This window comes from Doryrhamphus excisus, linkage group LG8 (genome assembly GCF_037039965.1).
Source record: "Doryrhamphus excisus strain RoL-2023G ecotype Guam linkage group LG8, RoL_Dexc_Guam_v1.1, whole genome shotgun sequence".
In the NCBI taxonomy this organism is placed as follows: domain Eukaryota; kingdom Metazoa; phylum Chordata; class Actinopteri; order Syngnathiformes; family Syngnathidae; genus Doryrhamphus; species Doryrhamphus excisus.
In genome coordinates this window covers 15,472,686-15,493,100 of record NC_136364.1, presented here as the reverse complement: position 1 = coordinate 15,493,100, position 20,415 = coordinate 15,472,686, and the positions used below count along the sequence as shown (strand labels likewise).

Below are 20,415 nucleotides of genomic sequence, written 5' to 3'. Positions count from 1 at the left end.
AAAGTGAACACTGTTTCTAGAGCAACAACAATAACAAAGACAACCTCTGACGGTTTAGAGGTGATCATTCCGAGAGGATAAATTAAAAGTGAAGCAAAAAAGACAGCCACCAACTGTCAAGACAATCTGTTTAAATCCTCACAAAAATATTCATCGTCTCAAACCAGAACATAGTCCCAAGCATGGACAGGATGTGTCCCAAACAGAGAGAAAAAAAGAGATCTTTTTTGTCTTTGCACACTTCCATTTCCAGGCATATCATCCCTCCTTTTCCCCCTTTGTTGTTGCCTTTAATAGCATCGCCATGGCAGTGAGGATGGGTTGCTAGGCAACTGGCTGGCGTCTAGCAGGACGTTTGATTGGCGGACGTGTGTCTGTTTGCTTTTCCATGTCAGCTTTGTCAACAAAAGGAGGGAGGGAGTTGTCATATATTTGGAATAATTCCATCCGTCCTGCTTTTTTTTGTGTTGAATTAATTATTTTTCTGCATGAAGTTATTGCTCTTTGTGGTTATTGCAACGTCAGACACATGTGGCTGCAGAAAAACATGACATCATACTGCACGTGGGTGACATCTAGTGGTTTGTATTCGGTACTGCAAGCAACCCTCCTGTCATAATAGAGCAGGTGTCCCCAGTCGCCAGGCGCAATGAAAAAAATGTTTAAAATAAATAATCAAGAAAAATAGTAAATAAAATATTACGTAAATAGATATTTTAGGCTACTATATTATTAAATAAATCATGCACAGTTAGAAATCCCACGGTTTTTGCATGTTCATGTTGTTTGTTTTGTTTTGTCCCACTTTGCTTGAAGGTCCTTCAACGTACCATCTAACTTTCTCCCACGCTGCACAGGTAGATGGCTGTACAGTGCTTCCTCGCTCTGTCGCGGTTCATCTTTCGCGGATTTGCTCTTTCTTTTTAGTGCTTCTATTTTGTATTACTTCCTGTTACCGGTTGAGTCTGGTTCTTTAAGAAGAATTGCATTGTGGGAAGTTGAGTCTCTCTCTAGTCAATCGTTTCCACACCTTTGTCTTCTGCGTCCTGATTGGCTGAATGGCATTGTCAATCAATTTCCTTCGCGCGGCCATGCCGACTTCCGCTTCTGACGGCTTGCTAGCTTGCAGTCTCTTGCTAGCTTGAAGTTTCTGTATGTTTGTAGTTTTCTTCGTGATAAAACCCACAATTTCGACGAAATGGCTTGCTACCAAAAGGCAGAGAAGGATGCTAACTGTGGTACAAAAGTTTGGACTTCTGGACTTGCTGAAAGAATGCAGAAGTTAAGCGGCTATACGGCGCCATTTTGGAATACTTTGAATGCATCTTTGGTTGGAAGGACTGCAGTTACATGTTGTAACAAGTATACAAAAACGCTAGAGTACAAAGGAACGACGCCAGGACGAAAAGGGATGATTACAGGTGAGTCACATAAAAAATTCTTGTCTCCAACCTGTAGTTTGACGGTTAAAATTCAAAGGAATGTTTGAACTTTTTTGAGTGTTTAAAAAACGGACAGAAATGTGAGGACAGATGCTTTTAGATTCTTGAAACATATAGAATAAGTCACACACAGTTGACTACTTTGCGTTTTTCACTTGTTGATATTTTGGAACCTATCCTCCTGATAAACAATTGACCGCTGTACTGTATTTTTCTCATATTTGGTCCCAAATGCTGATAATATGTGGGGGAATAGTGGAAGGTAAGGTTTCATGACGTTATTGTATTGGCTATGTTAATTTATGCTAACACATGCTAGCTTGTTATCTTATCTCAGAAAAACAAACAGCTAGCTTTAAATTATTGCTTCTGTTTAAATGAATGACTTTATTAGCTATTTAATAAGGTAAAAATGGGAAAGTAGCTCATCTATTAATTGAATATGACTGAATGTGATACCTGAATACAAAACATTATCATAAAAAAGTCATATATATATATATCAACCGTACGTTTTCTATGCCGCTTAATTCTCACTAGGGTGGCAGGGGTATGCTGGAGCCTATCCCAGCTTATTCGGGCGACAGACGGGGTACACCCTTGACTGGTCGCCAGCCAATCACAGGGCACATATAGACAAACAATCATTCAAACGCAAAGACATTTAGTATCTATGTCTTTGGAGTGCATGACGAAACTGGTGTACCCGGAGAAAACCCACAAAGGGGTGGTGGGGGGGACAGAAATGTCCAGTAAAAAAAAAAGATTCCATAATAACACTTAAGCATCTTTCTTTTTTTTATTATTCATCTCTCATATCAACCATTCATCACATGTCACACTTTATTCTTCATTTAACCACCGCCCAAAAAACGGCAGGGATGATTCAATACGTCATATTTCCTCCCTGCCCTTAATATTATATTAACAAATATATACAGATATCCCTGGAAAAAAAGCATGGTAGCAATAATTATTTCCAATAACAATAGATTTCATAATAAATACTCATTGTACATGATCACAGGACAACTCTTCCAACTTCATTCCATACATATAACAAATACACTCACACACACAAACACAGGAATCTAACTAGCACGGTCAGCCCAGTCCATTGCTACAAACAAGTGGTCAGATCCACGATGATTTGTCAGCTGCAAGTCGCCCACAAGCAAGGCTCCTATAAAGTGCCACCTGGTTCTGAAGGGTGCGTGTTGAGTTCAGTGGTCCTGTGTGAACGTGAGCGTGAAGTTGTAGACGTGACGTAAGGTCGTCTCCGAATATTGAAACATGCATTCAGGGAGCCGAGGAGGAATGTTCGACCCCCACCCGGCAAGAAATATTACATATTGTAGAAGGACAGAGACGTGACAATGTGTCGCAACACCCTTGGATGCACCATGTGATGAACAAATAGAACCCTCGATGGAGCTTTTTAGGCAAAAATATGTATCAGGGCCACAAAAATGTTGTATTGTTGTAATAGTTCAGGAAATCCTATGACCTTATTCTTGTTTTGTTGTCGTTCAGAGTGGCCCTAATACTCCTTTGTAAAAGAATTTCATGTTTAACCCTTAGATGCATAAGTGGGTCAAAAATGACCTGGACAGGTTGTTTTCTTAAAATATCTTCATAATGAAATTTTTTTAAATCATTTAATATTCCAGGTATTCCTCAAAAAACATGTTTTTAATATCATGTCATTCACATTTTTAGCTTACCTTTTTTAAATTTTTGTTTTTGTGTTACTACCCCAACCTTCCATAAGTGGGTCAAAAATGACCCGCATGCATTTTTTATGGAATCCAATAGGAACCTTTGATTCTTATCAACTTTGGCTGTCAGGAATAAATTAACTGTAGACCACACAGACTATATCAGAAGTGTCACCCCTCAGGAAGATTATTTTACACATAAAGTACTAAAATATAACAAGTATTATCTTCATATAATATTGTGTATGTGTCTTTTATGACTGTTAGTATTATCAACAAATTAGCCTACTTTATAACTAGCTGGCTAACATTACTAGTATATGTATTGTTGGGCATTACTCTTTTGTTTCAGTCATCACATCGATGCTAGATAAATTTAAACTACGACAGAAATGTTTTGCACAAGGTTGAATATTTATTCCTTTTAAAGTTGATAATGCCGTTTAAATGAGTGTTTAAGAAAGCTGAATCCTACTGTGTTCAGTGTTTACATTTCAATAAATATTTGTTTAAACTTGAGACCTGTAATATTTGTTATCATTGTCATTTTTTCATGTAAATTGAGGGAGCAAAGCAGTATCGGCCACAAATATCGGCCCAAGTAAATGGATGGAAAAAAATTGGTATCGGCATCGCCCCCCCAAAAAAAAATATCGGTCGATCCCTAATCCTCACATTTTCTATTGTTGTACGGGGCATTTTCTTTTTCAAAGATGTAAAAAAGTGAAAAATTAAGATGTTTCGAACATGAAATCATTCTTGTGTGGTCCTAAATATAATACTAAATATCATACAAGTGATTATTCCTAACCAAAATGGCAAAATTGGCATAAAAACGCATTGATTCTAGTATGGGTCATTTTTGACCCACTTATGGAAGAGTTTGGGTCCAGTCACTCGTGCATCTAAGGGTTAAAAGTAAATGACTGAATGGGTAAATGAATGTTGTGTGACCAACATTCACCCTGAGAGGAAGTACTTTGTCAAACCAATGAAAAACATCAGAGCAGAAAAAGCCAGCCCGAGTCCATGGTTGCTGTCAGAGAACGTTGACTTTTGAGGAGGATTAGTGGGAGATATTTGTGATGTTCTTTGGAGCCCCCCCCCCCCCCACAAAGAGCGCTGTGGCGACATAGCGAATGTACATGTGTTAAGAATGATGGAACGGGAAAGAAGGCAGACATATTGAAATTCAACAAGTACTTTCTTCAATGGCTTTTTGCAGGAGATCAGGTGAGAAGGATGTTGGCCAGTGAGCAAGGCTTTTAAGAGGCGTCCTGACCCTCACTGGTGTGCATGTTAGTTAGGGCTCGTTTTTAAGGTCCCATACCTTTTTATATAGGATGCTCAGTAGAACAGCACACAAGACAAGATGGCTTCCATCACAAAAAAAAACTGTAAAAAAGCGTCTTTGTAGTCTCCTCACTATGTGTACTGTTGTCCACAGAGTGTGGCGGGTGGCAGCTTCCCACACAGAGGAACCGTATGGTCCAAATTCTGTCCCTCCACGTCCATGTCCATCAGATTGGGTCGCGTCGCAGGGACGCCACTGTCCGCCGATCCGAGGGGGCTTTCGCAGCTGCTTCCCGGCGATGAGCTCAAGGTCCTGGACAGGGAGCCCAGCTTCCACGGGTCTGCTCTCATCCGGGCTGGTGTGGGCCGGGGACGGGCGGCAAACTCGAGGGTCTTGGGTCTCTCAAGGGGGCTGATGAGGCAGAGAGGAGCCGGGTCGTGGGTGGGAGGTGCTGGGGCCTTTCTGCGGTGGGGGGTCGAGTAGATGGCAAAAGGGTCTGGGAGGCGAGGGATGTCGAGGGTGTCCAGCACACCTGGAGACAACGAAAAAGGAAATAAAAAATATTTACAACATAATTAGGGCTGTCAAAACAACTAAAGTTATAATAGAATATATTTTAAAGTGTTAAATCATGCTAAAGAATGTGTCCTACCTTTATTATTCCTAATACTGGGTACCCCAGGTGGGGGCGGCATGGGCATGCTGCCGTCAGATGGCGTCCTGTGGTGTACCAGGGTTTGCGCTCTGGGTCGTATGGCACCGTCAGACGGTGTGCGCCTGTGCCCCCTGTTCATCGCCATGGCCGCAGAGACATGGGTGGGCGTTAGCGACTGGTTGGGCTCCTTCTTGAAACTCTCTGTCCGTAAGTCCAACAGCGGGTTGAGGGAGGGGGCCGCTGGCACCACCTGCGTCCTGGCGGGGGTCAGGGCGTAGTCATCCGGGTCGGAGGGGAGGAGAGACTTGGTGGAGTTGCAGTCCGAGAGCGAGGACAAGGAGAGGAGCGTCACTGAGGGCGAAGGGTCCAAGCAGGAGAGTGCTGAGTCGTGATATCGGGAAAGGGACAGGGAGAGGTTTCTGCTGGGGGGAGAGGTGCTGCGACGAAAGCGTCCTGTTCGCTGGAAAAGACTTTCTTTCTTCTTCCTCTGCTCCTCTCTGAGGTCCTGCTCATCTTGGAGCACCTGCAAGAACAGTAGGATTACTAGGAACAGCAGGATTATAGCATTAAACCTTTACTGGAAATGTTTTTATATGATCATTCATTCATTCATTTTCTACCGCTTAGCCTCACAAGGGTCGCTGGAACCTATCCCAGCTGTCTTCGGGCAAGAGGTGGGGTACACCCTTGGACTGGTGGCCGGCCAATCACAGGGCACATATAGACAAACAACCATTCACACTCACATTCATACAATTTCGAGTCGCCAATTAACCTAGCATGTTTTTGGAATGTGAGAGGAAAACCGGAGTACCCGGAGAAAACCCACGCATGCACAGGGAGAACATGCAAACTCCACACAGAGATGGCCGCGGGTGGAATTGAACTCGGGTCTCCTAGCTGTGAGGCCTCCATGCTAACTACTCGACTGCCGTGCAGCCTGTTTTCATAGTATCATTTATAAAAATGTATTTTTTTCACAGAAAATTTGTAATAATGGTCTGCACGGCGGATGAGTGGTTAGCGCGCAGACCTCACAGCTAGGAGACCTGAGTTCAATCCCACCCTCTGCCATCTCTGTGTGGAGTTTGCATGTTCTCCCCGTGCATGCGTGGGTTTTCTCCGGGTTTCCTCCCACATTCCAAAAACATGCTAGGTTAATTGGCGACTCCAAATTGTTTATAGGTATGAATGTGAGTGTGAATGGTTGTTTGTCTATATGTGCCCTGTGATTGGCTGGCCACCAGTCCAGGGTGTACCCCGCCTCTCGCCCGAAGACAGCTGGGATAGGCTCCAGCACCCCCACGACTCTTGTGAGGATAAGCGGTAAAAAATGAATGAATGAATGATAAATTGTAATATTAAAAAAAACACACACAAAGTGGGAAAAAAAACATTATTTACATCAAATTTATTAATGATACGAGTAAAAAATATCTCAAAATTATAGCCAGTAGCTAACACACAAACAAACCAAAAATAAGCAAATGGGCAAACCCACACAGAGGAAGAAATATTTACCACTAAAAAAAAAGCATTTGTTTCTTTTTGTAGGTGGAAAATTGCACACCGAGAAATAAACAAAAGAACAAACCCACACTGATAAACACTGTACATACTGTTACGACTTCACTGGAGGGATAAAAAGAAAAGAATGAAAAAACTTAAACTATATTAGGAAAGCAGGAAGTGAACAAATGTAACAGTTACTGATTGTAAAAGTAGCAGATGGAGGGGTAGGATTTAATAAGCTTTGCTTCTTCCTACTCCTTTTGGACATGTGGAACTGTGAACTGATTATGTGATGCATTCAATTGTAATCTGATGCATGTTCAAACGAAATTAAACCATTACCATTACCAAATCGGCATTACCTAATAGTTCCGCACATTGTATAGTTTTTACCTGCAGTCTTCCCAGCTGCAGCAGGTCTTGTCCCAGACCCACCGAGGCCAGCAGCGAAGCACAACCCAACAACAACATGTCACTCTTCTTCCTCTGGCTGCAGCGTCTCAGCGAATCTTGGTGGTTCGTTGTAGCCCCAACAACCCCAGAACCCTGAGTGGAGCTCGCACTTGATGACCCCACAGTGGCAGAAGCCACACCAGACCCCAGGGTGCTCCACAGGGACCCTGAATCCTCAGCAGCCCCGTTACTGCTGGTCTCAGAGGGTTGTAAGGAACCTGGTGACTCCTCGAACTCGCAGCATTCCTCTGAGATATAAGAAGGGAATAAAGGGAATAAATACAGTACTTGAATGGAAATACCGTGCGGGACTGACCCATTTCACTGAGGCTGGAGAAGCCCACTGTCATAGGGGCATGTTTGGGCGACTTTCCAAGATTGGGTGCGCTGGATGACCATACTTTGCTGCCCTCGCTTAGTGACTTCAGTCTGAAAATATTCACAAAAAAGAAGCTTGTCAATAACATAACATTCATTCCCAGCTGTCTTTGGACTGGTGGCCAGCCAATCACAGGGCACATACGTATAGACAAACAACCATTCACACTCACATTCATACCTATGGACAATTTGGAGTCGCCAATTAACCTATCATGTTTTTGGAATGTGGGAGGAAACCGGAGTACCCAGAGAAAACCCACGCATGGAAAGGGAAAACATGCAAACTCCACACAGAGATGGCCGATGGTGGAATTGAACTCGGGTATCCTTGCGGTGAGGTCTGCGTGCTAACCACTAGATAGCCGTGCAGCCCCAATAACATAACATTCATTCATTCATTTTCTACCTCTTATCCTCACGAGGGTCGCGGGGGTGCTGGAGCCTATCCCAGCTGTCTTCGGGCAAGAGGCGGGGTACACCCTGGACTGGTGGCCAGCCAATCACAGGGCACATATAGACAAACAACCATTCACACTCACATTCATACCTATGGACAATTTGGAGTCGCCATTTAACCTAGCATGTTTTTGGAATGTGGGAGGAAACCGAAGTACCCCGAAAACCGAGGGTGGAATTAAACTCGGGTCTCCTAGCTGTGACGTCTGCGTGCTAACCACTCATCCGCCGTGCAGCCCCAATAACCTAACAATATATAACAATTTCTTTCCTTTCACCTACTTTTCCTCCCCGCCGACCCGCTCCCTCTGGTGGGTGGAGCTGGGCCCCCACGTGCGTCCTTTCTTCTTGCCGGCTGACATGTCTTCCTTCTTGCATACAGCACTGCGGCCCCATGTTTTGCTGCCGTCACTGGGGGTCACTGTCACATAGAAGACACCTTAAAGCAAGTGAAAAATGAAAAATTTGCGCTGTTGCTCTTACGTCGTATGGCTCTAAGTCGAGGTATGACGCCCGGGCTGGCAGGCGGCGTGGTGCTCTCACTCCCTTGTGTCTTCCTCTTGTCCACACTGGGGGACGCCTGCACCGTGATCTTATGCTCAAAGCCTTTTGCACAAGAAAATATACGCAAATGATGCACATTTCATTATGTGGTACAAAAAAAGTTGTAATTGCACATTGGACCCACCAGAGGGCAGACTGATGCTGTTGCCATCTCTGCACAGCTTGAGCAACCTGTTCTTCTTAAAGTGACCCTTCCTCTTCTTCACGCTGGGCTTCTCCTGGTACATCTGGTGGATGATGATGTTCAGCTCTCGCTCGACAATGTCGATCTCCCGCTCGGCCAGCTCCTGCTCTCTCCTTCTGAGCTGCTCCTCCTGCTCTCTTTGCTCCTCTGCCGCTCGGGCCAAGGCCTCCTCCCAAGACCTCAGCTCCTGGAGAGACATGTTTGTTAGCACCTCTTCTCACATGTGAATTCTGCTTGTTGCTATGGTGATTCATATTTGCAGAAACACCTCATAGGCAGTTAATGACAAGGTGAGATGTCACCCACAGAGTGCGATTAAATATGATTCCTGGGATATTACAAACATATTCTCTCAAGATCAGGTCTTTATTCTCTCCAAAAATCCAACCAGCAGAAGAATAATCATATATAGTATACAGAAATACACGTGTTGCTTCCTTTGGGGTTTTCTCACCTTCTCTTTGGCTCGAAGCTCATCAAACATCTGCTGGATCTCCAGCCTCCAATCCTCCTGTAAGGAGTGGAAGGACTCCAGGGGCATCTGGAACATGGCCGACTGCTCAATAGCCAACAGTCGCCTGTGGATGCTGGTGAAGGAGGGCCTGCTGTGGGGATTCGGACTCCAGCACTCTAATGAACAAGATGTGGGTTTAGTTCACTCAACTGCAGAGAGGACGGGGCATTCGATAGAAGTTGTAATACGCAACACCTTATTTTTAGACTTGAATCGGTATTGGACGTGGAACATGTCTTCACATTAACAGCTGAATAGGAATATTTTAAAAAGCATGCAAGCATAAGTAAAGCTGCCGGATGCCGTGGTTGCCTACAGCCACAGCTGTTAATGGCAATGTATTTTTACCCGGTGCTAAACCACACACCAGGGACTCATTTCCGGTATACGGGTCTATACGATGATCCAAAATATGCACGGATGCATAGTGATGGTGTCCGTCCTGCTGGCAGCAGACAGGAATCAGGAGACATGGCAGAGAGACAGCATATGGCAACAATCCCTGAGCCAAACGGCGCTGACAGAATCACACAAACATGACGCTCATCACACCTTCAGATGCAGATCTACTGAGCCAGAATAAAAAAGATCTGGCCAAGCAGAATTATACTGCAGGTCTGACAGATCCAGTGAACTTCATTATTCAAATGATATGGATTAGCGTGTGGAGAAGCAAGTACATAATTTATCATGTTATCATGTATTGATATTAACTCATTCAATCCCAGACATTTTTGATGATTTTGACTTATGATTTTTCAAGGTACACAGAATGTTGTGTTCATGGGCTATACAAACATGGTAGATACCAAAAGAACTCTCATCTTTTGGCAGAAAAACAACCTTTTCTTTAGAGAAAAGAGGACAAAAATTCAAGCAGAAATTTTACTAGGGCTGCACGGCGGAGAGTGGTTAGCACGCAGGCCTCACAGCTAGGTGACCTGAGTTCAATTCCACCCCCGGCCATCTCTGTGTGGAGTTTGCATGTGTGGAGTTTGCATGTTCTCCCGTGCTAGGTTAATTGGCGACTCCAAATTGCCCATAGGTATGAATGTGAGTGTGAATGGTTGTTTGTCTATATGTGCCCTGTGATTGGCTGGCACCGCCCGCGACTCTTGTGAGGATAAGCGGTAGTAAATGAATGAATGAATGAATGAATGAATGAATGAACTTTCACTATTAACACAAAATTAGCCATGTACAGTATATTTACCCAAAATGTCTAAAAAACGATGCCTCAACATTCATTCATTTTCTACTGCTTATCCTCACCTGGGTCACGGGGGTGCTGGAGCCTATCCCAGCTGTCTTCTGGTGAAAGGCAGGGTACACCCTGGACTGGTGGCCAGCCAATCACAGGGCACATATAGACAAACAACCATTCACACTCACATTCATACCTATGGACAATTTGGAGTCGCCACTTAACCTAGCATTAACTAGCGTTTAGAAAATGCATTTCTGCATTTTTCGGCTTAAAACCGCACAAAATGTGTTCTTTTGGAGTTGCCTCTTGTGCAAAAAAATTTTAAAGATGAAGAAATACATTTTTCGGGGCGAATTAGTCAATATGGCGGACACTGTGAAGCATTCGTCTGTTGCGTTTGTGGACTATGTTTTGACCGCACAGGTTTGGGCACCAATTAGAAGATTCCCGTCTTGACATTCATTCTGTTGTTGACGAATGAAGAATAAAGTCTCATAAAGATCACATTGGGGTCACCAATGCTGCAGTTGAAAGGAACACCTGCATGCTCAAAACATAGTCCACAATCCACGGCCCCCAAATCGGCCGCCGAATGGGTGAGCGTGTCCGCAAGTGTCTGCCACATTATCACAAAAAGCTCCAATAACAGTGACAGTCTCCTCGTCACTATTATATAGTGGTCCATCTTGATTTTTATTTACCTGCAAGAAGCTGAGCGAAAGGTTCAGGGCACGTTGAAGGGACAGGAAGTGTTAGCTTATTCATAGCCACCCCGTACGCCACAGCCAGTGCATCTATTTCTCTGTATGGAACCTCGCCGGTCAGCAGCTCCCACAGTAGCACGCCAAAACTGTGAGCAGACCACAACTTGAAGCTTAGCCGGTGACGCAAAAAGTGAAAATAAAGCCAAATAAAAGCATAGCGCTCACCTCCACACATCGCTGCTCTTGGAGAACAGAGACAGCTTGATGACCTCCGGTGCCATCCAGGCGTACGTGCCCGCTGCGCTCATCTTGGTGGTCTGGTGCCACTCTCGGGCCAGGCCGAAGTCTGTGATCTTTAGGGTTTTCCGACTCAGCTCGTCCCGCTCCACTGGTTCCAGAATGAGGACTGAAGACGAGGAGGCAACACATAATTAGAATCTTAATACCTGAGATCTCACAGAATTGCGTAAATAATGGATGTGTTGAGTCATTTTCAGTGGATAATAAATCTATACTGCTGTACACTGACTACTCGAAAGTACTGTATATTCAATTCAATTATCGCAATGGTAATGGTTTTATTTCATTTGAACATGCATCAGATTACAATTGAATGCATCACATAATCAGTTCACAGTTCCACATGTCCAAAAGGAGTAGGAAGAAGCAAAGCTTATTAAATCCTACCCCTCCATCTGGTACTTTTACAATCAGTAACTGTTACATTTGTTCACTTCCTGCTTTCCTAATATAGTTTAATTTTTTTTGTCACCTACCGATTATTACTGTAGTTATTTGTTGTAATTGTTGTTAGTTTGAGCAACTCAAAAGAAATTATATATATCGTATTTTCTGGACTATAAGTCACTCCGGAGTAGTCGCACAAGGCCAAAAATGCATAACTAGGTAGAAACAAACATACATAAGTCACATTTTTTGCCGGTAATTTATAATATAGATATTATAACTACTTGACCAAAACAGACATTACGTCATCTTGGAAGGCAAGTTCTAACATTAATAAAAGAACAGAGAACAGGCTGAATAGGTGTAAGATATGCTAACACAATGCTTATTCAGCTACACAAAAAAATAAACATGAACACAAAAGGTGTCCAGTGTTTATGTAACACACAGTTTTTCATTTATAAGTCGCTCTGGAGTATAAGTCGCAGGAACAGCCAACCTATGAAAAAAAGTGTGACTTATAGTCTGGAAAATACGGTAATTCTTGGCCAAAAACGTCGGCCGTGTTGAACATCGGTTGGCAGAACGCCATTATGCGGAATGCCAAAAAAAGGGTTTGGATCCATCATGTGTAGTAACTAACTTTGGTTAGTTAATATTATGACCTAAATAATTGTCTTAATACAACTTTTTATGATAAAATTCATTCATTCATTCATTCATTTTCTACCGCTTAACCTCACAAAGGTCGCGGAGGGTGCTGGAGCCTATGCCAGCTGTCTTCAGGCGAGAGGCGGGGTACACCCTGGACTGGTGGCCAGCCAATCACAGGGCACATATAGACAAACAACCATTCACACTCACATTCATACCTATGGACAATTTGGAGTCGCCAATTAACCTAGCATGTTTTTGGAATATGGGAGAAAATCGGAGTACCCGGAGAGAACCCACGCATGCACGGGGAGAACATGCAAACGCCACACAGAGTGGAATCGAACTCGGGTCTCCTAGCTGTGTGGCTTGTGTGCAGCCAATTAATGTTTTTATGATAGCAAAATAATTTGTGTGCACAGTTTGGAGACCCCTTCTCACTCAGTTGCATGAGAAGGTGTCTCCAAGCTCCTCCAGCTTTTCCCGTCATCTCTCTTTCCCTCCGCCTCATGCACCACGGAGGACTTCCTCCTTCATTTCCGCGTGCGAGCCACCTAGCTATGGAAATATTTGGAGTGTACACACTTCACATGTACTGTCAGGGAGGCAAGGTGCAGAAGAGCTGACTTGTCTGTCTCTCCCGCTTATCTACAGCCTTATGCAAAGGGTGGTGGAGCTCAGTGACACACACACACACACACAGCAGCATCTTTGTTTACACACACACACACACACACACTCGCTCTCTCCTGAACGCATACACACGCACACTGCAAAACCTTCACGTGATAAAAGGTGTGCCTCTCTGTCCACAAGCACTCTGCGAAACCAGTTTTGCCTTTAAAGCTAGTCAACCCCTTACCAGTCTACATGACCTACAGATGGTACAGTTCTAACATATGCACACTCATTGGAAATATTCAGCATGATGAATAAATAGTACTGCATGTGATTTACTACTTTTGAAAGTCCTATGAAGATAAAGCAGAAATAGTCAAGTGTGTCGGGACAAGCAAAATAGAAAATGGATGAATGATTGACAGAAAATGAAGCTCAGATTTGTCCAAAATGTTGCTTTTGTTGCATTCTAATTAAAAAGATGTGGAGCAGGATTGAGTGTGTTTAAAGTCCTGTAATTATGAAAATCATCAGTAAAGTAATTAGTGACCTACTGTACATCAGGATAAGCAAAATAGAAAGTTGATGGATGGAGGTATGAGTCGACTATGAGAAAATGAAACTTCTTGGGGGTGTGGATTAGTAGTAATAATAATAATAATAATAATACAGAAAAATAAAGTAAAATACACTCAAGAAAGGCTGCACAGTGATTGTGTGGTTAGCGCGCAGACCTCACAGCTAGGAGACCCGGGTTCAATTCCACCCTCGGCCATCTCTGTGTGGAGTTTGCATGTTCTCCCCGTGCATGCGTGGGTTTTCTCCGGGTACTCCGGTTTCCTCCCACATTCCAAAAACATGCTAGGTTAATTGGCGACTCCAAATTGTCCATAGGTATGAATGTGAGTGTGAATGGTTTGTCTATATGTGCCCGAAAGACAGCTGGGATAGGCTCCAGCACCCTGTCACCCTCGTGAGGATAAGCGTTGAAAATGAAATGAATGAACACTCAAGAAACTTAATTGAAAATATAGACAAAAATAATACTGCTGCTACTACTATTATTATGAATAATAAAATTAAAGTAAAGTCAATTTAAATATAGGTAGCTCAGTTGAAAATCTAAAAAAATATACTACGACTACTACTATAAAACTAGAAAATTAAAAAATTACTTTTAAAAATATTCAAATTAAATTAATTTGAAGGAAAAGTGCGCTTTTTGGGGAATTTTGCCCATCATTCACAATCCTTATGTGAAACATGAACACATATTTCTTTCCCTTTTCTGAGCGTTCTATCGAGAGAAAATGTATGAATTAGCTAACAATGCACTTCATGGGATGTAACTATTTTAACGCTAAAAAAACACCAACAGTGTTCCATTTAAATAACCTGTATGTTACCCAAGCTAACACAAAAAAACTAGAAGCTAACATGGAAAAGTAGTAACACAAAGCCTTGCTAGTCACTAATCTCAGCATTTCAAGCGGGACAGACGGACGACTGGCTCTTAATTTCGCTACAAAGATTCAACAAGAAGTCTTGTGCTGGAAGACACAGCCATCCCAATGAGGTTGGACATCGTAGTCGTTGTCGTTTCTATGCTGAGGCATAACAGACGCACGCTTGCTCTGGTGCGCATGTGTTAATTAAACTAAAACGATTTAGCCTATTTGATAAAATGAATGAGTTAACATGTCCAACCCTAAAAAAAAATACATTAGATAAGAGTGACAACAGGAGAATACAACATTGTAATGACTTCGTAAGGTGCACGTTTGCACTGTGGCAAACTTTCCTGTCAGAATTGTGCTTATGTACACTGTTAGCGTGCGAGCGCCTCATTGATTTAGACAGGCAAGTGGAGGTTGTTTTTATTTTTTTAATGGGAGAGACAGCTGATCTCCTCCTCGGGGGTTGACTCGTTCCGTCTGGAGAGCAAAGGCAGACGCCAGCGAGATGTGTTTGCATGTTTACATGGGTGTGTCCACCTTTCCTGCATGGTTTGTTTGGAGAGGGCTGACCCCAACAGGTACATAAAGAAGTATATGAAGCGTGTGTGCACAAAGACCTGCACATGGTGGCCACGGAGGAAAACATTCAGGGGGTTAAACCTGCAATAACACCTGCAAAGGCGTAGGGAAGCATCACAACACATTTTATGACAACTGGGAATAAAAACATCCTTTGTCATATTGAGTGGCTATTACACGACACAAATGTGTTTGCACATACCAGTGGTGTGCTGTTCGGGCCAGCAAAGCCGTCTCTGCTGGCCCTAATCAGGAGCAGAATCACTGTGACACATTTATCACAGTCTGTTAGCTTTTTGTCTAATCAGATTTTAGCTTGTGCTTTAGCTATGTGTTGCCATCTCAATAGTTTTTCTCTTTCCGAATGGACCTTTCCGAAAACAATGGTATACATGGAAAGGAATATTCCAATCTCTTGTCTACATGCACCGATATAATCAACCAGAATAGTCAATGGGGCATACGCAGTAAAACGTAAACATCAACATCACGTGATACCGACTTCCCCGAGTTTTTCTTTCACTTGTTGGAATAACTCTGTATTGCCAATTTTTCGTTCGTCCAGTCTTGAAATTTAGTTTTAATCAAAAACAAACTTTCCGCAGCAGTCCAGTACCGATTGCTCGCCTCCATTTTTAAAACTGAAGAATGTGTGTTACATCGTATCTGAGCATGCGCTGAAAGAACATTTTAAACAGGAAAAGATACAATTCAATCTTGCTAATATTTTATAATTAAACTCGGCACATGTTTTATATAGATATATATGTTCTTTTTTAATAAAACTGGACTTGTGAATGGCGTACAAGATACCTCAATCGAATTGGGGAAAGGAATATTCCACCCCTGTGAATCCGATTATATATTCATTCGGATTGGCACTTTTCTTTCGGAATGAGGTGTATACAAAGGTTACATTCTTTTCGTTTGAGCAAATAAACCGAATGCAATTGGAATATTTGGGTCCATGTATACGTGGCTAGTGTCAATTTGCCCAGGGCCTTTTTTTTTTAAATGAAGGCCCAGGGCCTTCAAAATCAGGAGTGCTGGCCCATGCCACTTAAACACCATTAGTATTAGGGTTTCTTTAACCAATCAAACTTCAGATTTTCCTCACAGGGCCAGCTAGGTCGCCCACAATACTGTATTGTATCGTCAGAGCAAAACAAATCCAAGTTGGAAAACAGTAGTCCGATCACGCAAATTAGCTTCATTCATTCATTTTCTACCGCTTATCCTCACAAGGGTCGGCGGGCGAGAGGCGGGGTACACCCTGGACTGGTCGCCAGCCAATCACAGGGCACATATAGACAAACAACCATTCACACTCACATTCATACCTATGGACAATTTGGAGTCGCCAATTAACCTAGCATGTTTTTGGAATGTGGGAGGAAACCGGAGTTCCCGAAGAAAACCCACACATGCACGGGGAGAACATGCAAACTCCACACAGAGATGGCCGAGGGTGGAATTGCACCCTGGTCCCCTAGCTGTGAGGTCTGTGCGCTAACCACTCAGCCGCCGTGCTGCCCCAAATCAGTTTCATTTGTATAGAAATTCTTAGTTTTATCATCCATGAACCAGGAAGTTGCCTGGACAACCAAACCAAACACAATTTTAGTTTATTTTTGGGGGATTTTTTGTTACAATGGAACCATTTTCTCAGGGCCTGAATTACTACAAAGATTGTATGGTCCTGTCTTATCATATCCTTGTAAAACAGAAACAGCCAACTGATGTATACTGTACAGTATATCTATCCAACAAACAGCACAGCTGAAGTCGACAGGAACAAATGCACTAAGCAAAATTTGTATTGGTGGATCATTAATAAAAAGTCAATAAAAGTTTGAGTAAGTCAGCTGACCATTATACACCACACTGGACACTTCATTAGGTTCCTGTAGAATGCTACGTATACACGACAGGTAAACATTCTTCACAGACAACAAGTTCCAGTCCAGTTTTGATGATTTGTTGACATAACCTTTAACCTCATACCTTTGGTCCTCCGTCCTTTGACCGTGAACCCTGACTGAAATGCTTTTAAGTCACTGTTTAAACAACACAAGTTAGAAGCACAATTTAACAACGATGGTTAGTCAGTGGATTAAACGCAGGTGACACATTAGCCAACATGCAAAGCCAAGACGGGTGTATGGGATTCCTCAGTGAGCAGAAATGCACACTTTTAACAACAATGAGACAACGGAATGCTTACAAGGAAATAATTAACACAAAAAGGTGGAGCTGGGCGTCACATGGAACTCATACCAAGGCTTTCAGACAGGAACATGCAGTCTAACCCATGCCAATCCCAATTATACACATAGCTTTATTGCAAAGCCAAATAAACACTACAGTGACTTTGTGTGATGTGGTAGCATGAGGAGAAAGGCACATGTCACGCAATTTCACTGTGTTGTTTTCGGCTAAAGTGCTGTGTCATCAGCTTGTTGTTATGGTAACAAGGGGCGGAGGTCACAGGTGTGTCCCAGAAGGGAAACCTCATGTGAATTAGTTTCTGTTTTATTATGCTAATGATAATAGTTTAATTTCATTTGAACATGCATCAGATTACAATTGAATGCATCACATAATCAGTTCACAGTTCCACATGTCCAAAAGGAGTAGGAAGAAGCAAAGCTTATTAAATCCTACCCCTCCATCTGGTACTTTTACAATCAGTAACTGTTACATTTGTTCACTTCCTGCCTTTCTAAAATAATTTATTTTTTTTTCTTAATTTTTATTTAATTTTAATTAATTTATTTTTTATTCTTTTTAATAGTTTAAGCTTTTTTTGTTTTGTCTTGTATTTTTTATCACGTACCGAAGTACGAGGTGATATGACCATACACTCACATAATGTGTACCATAATAACTGTATATATAGTGATATATATAGCACATCATGACTGGTTCAAGACTCTTCATCCTTGTATTTAGCAAACATCAACTGCTTGTATTGTTTCTTGAATTGGCTCATCGTTGTGCATTGTTTGAGTTCCTTTCTCAATCCATTCCATAGTTTGATTCCACATACTGAAATGCTATGGCTTTTTAACGTAAACGACCCTCGATGTGATGCAGCGCAGTCCTACATTGCTACAACTAAGCATACTGTAATATATCACAGTTCATTTCAATGTCTAGTATGGAACTGCCGAGTTTGAATTGTTGTTAATACATCACAGCATATCACAGCAGTCCAAAGATACAATGCAAATTCCATAATTGCTCCAAGGAACCACACAGTGTCTCCTGTAGTCGCCTGGTGCGTGGTCGGCAAAAACAAATAGCTACCAGGTCAGTGACAGGTTAACAAAACATTGCCTGTGGCTTCAGGCAACCTTCTTAGGTAGTTTATTGGAAGCGCCACAAGATGTCAGCATCCAGTGGCTTAATCTAACTCTACATGCGCTTTAAAATGGTGTTGTTATGAAACTCTTGTGTTACACTACAACATTGCTTGTGTGTTCTGCTGTGGAGTCATGCCATATATTTGTTAATCAATCACCATGTCATCAATGTTTTTTTTTTCTTTATACTCTCTCATGCACTCCACATTATTATTAAGGTTCAAAGAATAGATTATATAAAATTAGTTTTGACATAAACTATAGTAAACTATAATTAGCTATAATTAGACCATTTACGGCAGGGGCGTCAAAGTCAATCGCACACGGGGGCCAAAACTCAAAGCTTACTTTAGGTTGTGCCCAAGCTTATTAAATCCTACCCCTCCATCTGCTACTTTTGCAATCAGTAACTGTTACATTTGTTCACTTCCTGCTTTCCATAATTACTTTTACAATCAGTAACTATTTTATTTGTTCACTTCCTGCTTTCCATTATACAGTTTAAGGTTTTTTTTTTGTTTTGTTTTTAATAATGTACCTTGTACCGAAATATGAGGTGATATGACCATAGAATGACATAACGTGTACCATAGTAAGTGTCAATATAGTGATATATATAGCACATCATGACTGGTTCAAGACTCTTCATCCTTGTATTTTGCAAACATCAACTGCTTGTATTGTTTCTTGAATTGGCTCATCGTTGTACATTGTTTGAGTTCCTTACTCAATCCATTCCATAGTTTGATTCCACATACTGAAATGCTATGGCTTTTTAACATAGTCCTAGCATATAATTTCTCCTCTCTTGTAGAGAAGTATTGGATGACATTTTTAGGTAATTGGTTATTTTTAGCCTTATGCATTATTTTAGCTGTTTGAAGATTAACTATATCAGCAAGTTTAAGTATTTGTGATTTTATATTCCCACTTTCATACTGTTAAACATGTTAAAAAGGTACGTCAAATTTTGCCTGTAGGTTAATAATTTGACACAGGAAGTGATAATTCTATTTCTTCTCGGAAACATTGCATGCGCATACAAGACACACAAGGGCAAGGGTTGCCATGGAGGCCAAGTTAGTGACTCAACTGACTTGTCTGCAGCCTCCCACTTTATTCCAACACTCTGCTGCACTCTCACATCCCACTAAAAGACTTCACCAGCTCTTTTGGTTGACATGAATATGCTAATAACACCACAACACTGGCAAGATGCAGGGTTTCGTGCATGCTGAGTCAAAGGGCGTCTTAACGTGTACAAGTGACAATTGTCTCACAAACATCTATTCATCTTCTCATTGTCTTTAACCCTGTCATCATCATCATTATCATGATCCTCTCCTCCAGCTCTGCCCACTGCACAGCTGTTGCCCTCCGTGCTACCATCCCAACGAAACAAGAAATGGACGCTCATAGTATATATAATGAGAGGATGAAAAGATGCTACCTTCGAGGGGTAAAGAGGAGAAATGACTAGAGGCAGAGCTTTTGTCCTTGTCCTAGTAGCACATGTCTTTGTCTCTCAATGACTCCCTCCACTGTTCTTCTTCTACTACTCCTCTAGCCTTTTCTCCAGAGATTTCAAGACCATGAAGCATGAAGACATATGCCCTTGAAGCAGGGGAGGGACACAATCATTGACGCAGGAAGGTAGCATTTCACCCTGTTGTGATACATTATCAATACACACCAGCTAAATACTAATATTTTTGCACTGAGGGCCACACACAGTAAAAAATTAACGTGGGTGGGGGGGGCACTTTGATGCGTTTTGCTGTTGTTTCTATGGTCTATTATTAGTCAAAACATGTTGGAATACAAGGCATATGTGATACTATTTTGGTCAAGAGACGGCAGTAATGACACAAAACATGAGACATTACCTTATATTAAATTACCTTAAGACTACAGGAAGTCAACCATGGGATGTCCGACATGACGGAATGGAGGAGAAAAAAAATCTCCTCC

General features: G+C 42.1%; 1 protein-coding gene across 1 annotated transcript in view; it reads right to left on the bottom strand.

Annotated features, from left to right (window-relative positions):
* Positions 1 to 2,232: 2,232 nt before the first annotated feature.
* map3k10 (mitogen-activated protein kinase kinase kinase 10) overlaps positions 2,233 to 20,415 on the bottom strand; it is a 34,428-nt gene continuing 16,245 nt past the window's right edge. Inside the window, exons 2-11 of the mRNA XM_058079916.2 lie at positions 11,310 to 11,490; positions 11,082 to 11,230; positions 9,114 to 9,289; positions 8,600 to 8,846; positions 8,395 to 8,517; positions 8,194 to 8,332; positions 7,391 to 7,503; positions 7,015 to 7,322; positions 5,107 to 5,632; positions 2,233 to 4,986 (exon numbers count right to left, since the gene is read on the bottom strand). Coding sequence (XP_057935899.2) covers positions 4,586 to 4,986; positions 5,107 to 5,632; positions 7,015 to 7,322; positions 7,391 to 7,503; positions 8,194 to 8,332; positions 8,395 to 8,517; positions 8,600 to 8,846; positions 9,114 to 9,289; positions 11,082 to 11,230; positions 11,310 to 11,490 — 2,363 coding nt within the window. The 3' untranslated portion in view covers positions 2,233 to 4,585. The remainder of the gene's footprint in view (positions 4,987 to 5,106; positions 5,633 to 7,014; positions 7,323 to 7,390; positions 7,504 to 8,193; positions 8,333 to 8,394; positions 8,518 to 8,599; positions 8,847 to 9,113; positions 9,290 to 11,081; positions 11,231 to 11,309; positions 11,491 to 20,415) is intronic.